Source organism: Lonchura striata, chromosome 11 (assembly GCF_050655825.1).
Source record: "Lonchura striata isolate lonStrDom1 chromosome 11, ASM5065582v1, whole genome shotgun sequence".
Taxonomy (NCBI): domain Eukaryota; kingdom Metazoa; phylum Chordata; class Aves; order Passeriformes; family Estrildidae; genus Lonchura; species Lonchura striata.
The window spans coordinates 23,161,857-23,168,402 of record NC_140713.1 but is presented as its reverse complement, the minus strand read 5'-3'; the positions used below and the strand labels follow the sequence as shown (position 1 = coordinate 23,168,402).

The window sequence follows — 6,546 nt, the reverse complement described above, 5'->3', positions numbered from 1 at the left end:
CTGGATCCCACCCTTGCTCTGCCGCAGGGAAACGGGGCCGGAGCCAAAGGGGAGCTGCAGGATTTTCCAAGCATTGTTTGTGACACAGCCCGGGATTCATCTGATGCCGTTACTCAGCTGCAATTATTTTCTTTATTATCATTTTTTTTTTTTTTTTTTTTTACAGACAGTTTCACTTTAAACCCCCAAACATTACAAAAATAAAGCTGGTTGATATTCTGGTATTTCCCCACAGCCTGGTATCCGAGAGGGAAAACCATTTCCTTTTGTCCTTCTCCAAAGAGCAGATGGATCTGATCTCCCCAGCAGACACCTCATTGCCGGCACATCTTCCCTTTGCTTTTTTTCTTTTTTTTTTTTCCCAGGCTCTGAGAAAATCCATGGAAGCACCGCCTCGAAATTTACGGCTTTCAAGGCAGCGTGTGGCCTGTGCTGCCCTCAGAAGTTGCCTCGCTGAAGTACAAGGCCGGAGATCCGCCCAGAGCCCCGGGAGAAGCCGCACGGCTGCGGCCAGAGCCGCTCCGGGAGTGCCAACCCACGGGGCACGGCCACCGGGGTGTCCAGGGCACGGGGACAGTGGGGGACAGTGGCACTGCCCTCTTTGTGATGGGGACAGTGGCACTGCCCTCTTTGTGATGGGGACAGTGGCATTGCCCTCTCTTAGTGATGGGGACAGTGGCACTGCCCTCTTTGTGATGGGGACAGTGGCATTGCGCTCTTTGTGATGGGGACAGTGGCACTGCCCTCTTTTTGTGATGGGGACAGTGGCACTGCCCTCTCTGTGCCCCAAGGGACATGGGGACAGCAGCACTGCCCTCTCTTTGTGATGGGGACAGTGGCATTGCCCTCTCTTAGTGATGGGGACAGTGGCACTGCCCTCTCTGTGATGGGGACAGTGGCATTGCGCTCTTTGTGATGGGGACAGTGGCATTGCCCTCTCTTAGTGATGGGGACAGTGGCACTGCCCTCTCTTTGTGATGGGGACAGCGGCACTGCCCTCTCTGTGCCCCAAGGGACATGGGGACAGCAGCACTGCCCTCTCTTTCTGATGGGGACAGTGGCATTGCCCTCTCTTAGTGATGGGGACAGTGGCACTGCCCTCTTTGTGATGGGGACAGTGGCACTGCCCTTTCTGTGATGGGGACAGTGGCATTGCCCTCTCTTAGTGATGGGGACAGTGGCACTGCCCTCTTTTTGTGATGGGGACATTGGCACTGCCCTTTTTGTGATGGGGACAGTGGCACTGCCCTCTCTTAGTGATGGGGACAGTGGCACTGCCCTCTTTGTGATGGGGACAGTGGCACTGCCCTCTTTGTGCCCCAAGGGACATGGGGACAGCAGCACTGCCCTCTTTTTGTGATGGGGACAGTGGCACTGCCCTTTCTGTGATGGGGACAGTGGCATTGCCCTCTCTTTGTAATGGGGACAGTGGCACTGCCCTCTCTTAGTGATGGGGACAGTGACACTGCCCTCTTTTTGTGATGGGGACATTGGCACTGCCCTGTCTTTGTGATGGGGACAGTGGCACTGCCCTCTTTGTGCCCCAAGGGACATGGGGACAGCAGCACTGCCCTCTTTTTGTGATGGGGACAGTGGCACTGCCCTCTCTTAGTGATGGAGACAGTGGCACTGCCCTTTTTGTGATGGGGACATTGGCACTGCCCTGTCTTTGTGATGGGGACAGTGGCACTGCCCGCTCTTCGTGATGGGGACAGTGACACTGCCTTCTTTTTGTGCCCCAAGGGACATGGGGACAGTGACATTGCCCTCTCTTCGTGATGGGGACAATAACATTGCCCTCTCTTTGTAATGGGGACAGTGGCACAGCCCTCTGTGATGGGGACAATGGCACTGCCCTCTTTGTGCCCCAAGGGACATAGGGACAGTGACATTGCCCACTCTTCATGATGGGGACAGTGGCACTGCCTTTTCTTCATGCCCCAGGGGACATGGGGACAGTGACATTGCCCACTCTTCATGATGGGGACAGTGGCATTGCCCTCTTTTTGTGCCCCAAGGGACATCGGGACAGTGACACCACCCACTCCTTGTGCCCCAGGGGACACGGGGACAGTGGCACTGCCCTCTTTGCACCCCAGGGGACACGGGGACAGTGTCACCTGCACTTGGGGACACAAGGACAGTTGGAGCATCCTCCTGCCCTAAGGGGACGTGGTGGTGGGGACAGCTGGGCAGTGCTGGTGCCCTGCCGGGACATGGGGCCACACAGTGGGCCACACGGGGACTCTGTGCCACAGACAGGGGACATGGTGCCACCATGCCAGGGGACACGGGGAGTGTTTCATGGGCAGGGCGTGCTGACAGAGCTGGGGTCACACGAGTTGTGCCCCGGCTGAGGGGACGTGGTGACACCAAGTTTGGAGACTGGGGGGGACACCTGGACGGGGACAAGGACAGGACACGGTGACTCCAAGGGGGAGGACACACAGCTGATGTCCCCAAGCTCACCCCGTGTCCCGTGTCACCCTCGGTGCCACATCCCAGAGCTGCGAATAGGGGAAGGGGGAGGAACACGAGGGTGGGACCCCTGAGGGTGGGAGGTGACACCGAGATGTCCCTGTGGGGTGGGGACATGCACAGGCTGTGTTTTGGGGGAGCTGGGTGTTGGTTTTGGGGGGGTGACAAAAATAGGACTGAGGGGGGACAAAAATGCCCCAAAGGGGGATGGGGACAACCCCGGGGGGGAGAGTAAAAATCCTTGGGGAGGGAGGGCAAAAATCCCCCTGGGGATGGGGTTGGCCTGCACCGAGGCTCTGGGGATGCTCCAGCAGCTCTGGGGATGCTCCAGCAGCTCTGGGGATGCTCCAGCAGCTCTCAAGCAATTCCCGGCCCACCCTGAGGGGAGATTTGGGGGCTGGGAGGTCCCTGAGGTGCCCAGAGGCAGCAGCTCCTTCCCAAATCCCCCTGGTCAGAAATCCTGGGAGTGGGAGCCCTCGCCAGGCTGCAGGTTCATCCGCAGCTTGTACATGTGATCCAAGGCCTGGGTGAGGAAAGTCCCGGTGGTGTTGATCTCCATCAGGGTCAAGTTATCCAGCTAAAAGGGGGAAATAACAGGATGTGGGAAGACATGGTGCTGGGAAGACAAGGTGCTGGGAAGACAAGGTGCTGGGAAGACAAGGTGCTGGGAAGACAAGGTGCTGGGAAGACAAGGTGCTGGGAAGCAGCTCCCAGCTCCCTTTGCTGACACCCCAAGGGACTGACCCAGCTGCAGCCCTGGGCAGGAGAAGCACCCGAGCACCATTCCAGCAGCATTCCCCATGGCTGGAGTGCCCAAGGAGGAGCTGGATGGGGCTTGCAGCTGCCTGGTCTGGTGAAAGCCGTGCAGGGGGGGTGGGAAGAGACCTTTAAGAGCCAACCCAAACCATTCCACGACTCCTCAGCTTCCCACGAGGCACAGGCAGCTCCACGAGGCTCCGACGCAACCCCAGCTCCTCGGTGACACCCCCACAACCCATGGCCCAGGCCAAGCCAGCCTTTTCCAGGCAGCCCATCCCTCATCCCCCGGCTCCCTGGCTCCCTCCCGGGCCGAGCTCCTGGCACACCTTGGCGTGAGCCTCCTGCTGCCTCACGAAGCTGTCGGCGGACAGGCGCAGCTTGGCCACGCGCGTGTCCCACGTGTCCTTCACCAGCGTCCGGATCTCGTCCGCTCTGGGGATGTTGTCAGAGGCACTGGCACGGGGAAAGAGAAGGGAAAGGGTTCAGAGCAGGTGGCAGAGCCCAGCACATCCCTCCAGACCCTGGCAGGGGGCTCAGAGACCTTGGCACGAGGTCAAAAAACACCCCTGGCTTCGATTTTAGCCCGTGGAAAAAGCTGCGAACTCCACAAGAGGAATTGCAAACCACAAGGGTCTGAGTGGTGTGATAGTTGAACTAACAAAGGGTGGAAAAGTAGAATTTTGGGCTTTTTAGAATGGGGTTCTGTGGCAAGCACATTTCTCTCCCTCTCAGAGCTGGAGTGCCCACCCTGCCAGGAGCCTCAAAAATCCAGAACTGGAGTGCCCACCCTGCCAGGAGCCTCAAAAATCCAGAGCTGGAGTGCCCACCCTGCCAGGAGCCTCAAAAATCCAGAGCTGGAGTGCCCACCCTGCCAGGAGCCTCAAAAATCCAGAGCTGGAGTGCCCACCCTGCCAGGAGCCTCAAAAATCCAGAACTGGAGTGCCCACCCTGCTTAATCGAGGGCTTAAGAAGCCAGCAGAGCCCTGGCTGAGACAAACAGCAGCCAGCACGTTTTACAAGTGAGATGCCTGAGCAGGCAGGAGCTCAGGCTGGGAATCTCCCTGGCCTCCTGCTCCCCAGGCTGAGGGGAGAGGAGCTTTCCTCCTGAAGGAGAGCCAGGGAAGGAGGCTGGAGCCTGCAGATTGCAGCCCGGAATGTGCTGCGGCTCCTCCACACCGAGCTGTGCTCCCTAAAACTGCACAGCCCCGACAAGGAGGCCACGCAAGGAGCCACCCCAAGCTCCTGAGAGGCAGAGTTACCATCAGAGAAGTGCTGCTGAGAAATCTTGGCAAGGCTGAGGGATGAAACTCCCTCGACTCTCCCTTTTCCCCACCGCCCTGCGGGGCTGCTGCCAAGCAAAGCTTGAAAAATCCTCAGTGCTCGCAACCAAGTGGGGTGGAAAACGGCCCAGCTCAGCTCCTACTCACTAGTTCAGCAGCAGCTTGGTCAGCTCCATGTAGTAGGGACTGGGCATGGGAGTGAAGGTGTCCTCTTTCCTCTCCTGATCCCGGATTTCCTCCAGTTTACCTAAAATGCAACCAGGGATGCTCGGATTTTGTGTGGTTTTTTCCCCCTCTCCCCAGGAAAAAGCCACGTTGTTTCTGTAGGATCAGCTCGGGAGGCACACAAGGGACATGGATGCCTCCAAGGATCCATCCATCCATCCAACCAAAATCCCTATCTCCTCACAGGGATTTTCCCAAGAATTAGTGCCAGGATGAGAGGAAACAGCCTCAGATTTAGCCAGGGGAGGTTCAGGTTGGACATCAGAAGGAATTCCTGGACTGAAAGGGTGGTTAAACACTGCAAGGGGCTGCCCAGGGAGCTTTGGAGTCCCATCCCTGGAGGTGGCACTCAGTGCACTGGGCTGGTGACAAGATGGGGACAAGCTGGACTTGGTGAGGTTGGAGATCTTTTCCAACCTAAAAAATTCTGAGATTCTGTGACCCAAAGTCCCTAAAGCTTCTTCTGAACAAGCCTCACCCCCCTCAGAGTAAAGAAAATCCCAGTGGTGGGACATGAGATCCATCTCTCCCAGCTGCTTTGTGCTTTTCAATTAAGCTCCCCACTAATGGTGAAAAACGGATTATTTTTAATTTCATGCTTCCACTGCACCCACTGAAGGCCAGAGCTGAAGGCAGAGCCTCCATCCTCACCAACATCCATCCATTCCGGGGGAATGAGCCGACACTTCTGCCTCTGCTTCAGATTAATGGCCAGCCACACGGGCACTTCCACTGGCAAGCCAGGGTTGAAGGGACCCAGATCTCCCTGGAAAACAAATTAAGGATGAGAGGCGGGCTCCAACCAGAGCTTGGACTGCACAGAGCCTGCCTGCTAATGTGGCCAGAGTTTCCAGAGGATTTGGAAAAGCCTGGGTCAAACATCTGATCCTGCATTTCCTCCTCCCACTTCCCTGAATTCTTGCTCTCAGACTTTCCCCCATCTCCCTGGAGAAGGAATAACCAAAGTTTCCTTTCATTCCAAGGGGTTTCACAGGAATTACAAATTCCACCTCCCTGGACATGCAGCTCCCAGAGGCTCCCCAGGTTCTGGCCAGTGCCCAGGACAGCCGGACACCCCCACCAGGGCTCGGGGGCTGCACAGACCCCCCGAGATGTGGGGGGACAGCACAGCCCCCTCCCCAACCTCCTGGGGGCTGCCCTGCCTCTCCTCCCAACCCCATCCCCCCTCTGCCCGCCATTCCCCAATCCCTCCATCCCAAATCCATCCCAAATCCGTCTCCTCCCCAGCTTCCCAAACATCCCAGACCCACCCTAACCCCCCCAGCTCCCGCACCCCAATCCCAATCCCTCCAACCCCATTCCCCAGACCCAATCCCTGCCCCCAAGGCCCTCCCAGCCCCGGTCCCTGCCCAGTCCCGGTCCCTGCCCAGCCCCGGTCCCGTCCCAGTCCCGGTCCCCTCCCAGCCCCGGCCCCGCCGACCCCGATCAGGTGAATCCGGTCCAGGCTGAAGTTGGGCACGATCGTCACCAGCTCCTTCTCGGCCAGGAACTCCACCTCGGCCGGCTCCATGGGCCCGGGGGAGCCGAACCGGGATCAAACCGGGATCGCACCGGGACCGGACCGGGATCAAACCGGAACAGGACCGGGATGGAACCGGGATCGCACCGGAATGGAACCGGAATCCAGCCGGGATCAAACCGGGACCGGACCGGGATTGCACCGGGACCGGACCGGGATCGTACCCGGACCGCACCGGGAGCGGACCGGGACCGGACCGGGATCGTACCGGGATCGTACCGGGACGGAACCGGGCCCGCACGGGGCCCGAGCCGGGCCGCCCTC

The 6,546-nt window shown here is 58.7% G+C and overlaps 1 protein-coding gene across 2 annotated transcripts; it reads right to left on the bottom strand.

The window, feature by feature from the left end:
• Positions 1 to 274: 274 nt before the first annotated feature.
• On the bottom strand, positions 275 to 6,546 carry GINS2 (GINS complex subunit 2). Of its 2 annotated transcripts, XM_085589932.1 has the most exons (8): positions 6,184 to 6,546; positions 5,394 to 5,508; positions 4,665 to 4,764; positions 3,564 to 3,690; positions 2,834 to 3,055; positions 1,569 to 2,794; positions 1,034 to 1,303; positions 275 to 872 (listed from the first exon to the last, which is right to left on the bottom strand). In XM_085589932.1, exons 1-5 carry the CDS (start codon positions 6,271 to 6,273, stop codon positions 2,930 to 2,932), a joined length of 558 nt encoding a protein of 185 aa, XP_085446058.1. In that variant the 5' UTR covers positions 6,274 to 6,546; the 3' UTR covers positions 275 to 872; positions 1,034 to 1,303; positions 1,569 to 2,794; positions 2,834 to 2,929. The 2 variants fall into 2 exon arrangements, with proteins under 2 accessions (XP_085446058.1, XP_085446057.1); XM_085589931.1 differs by having other exon boundaries at positions 1,034 to 1,374; positions 1,569 to 3,055.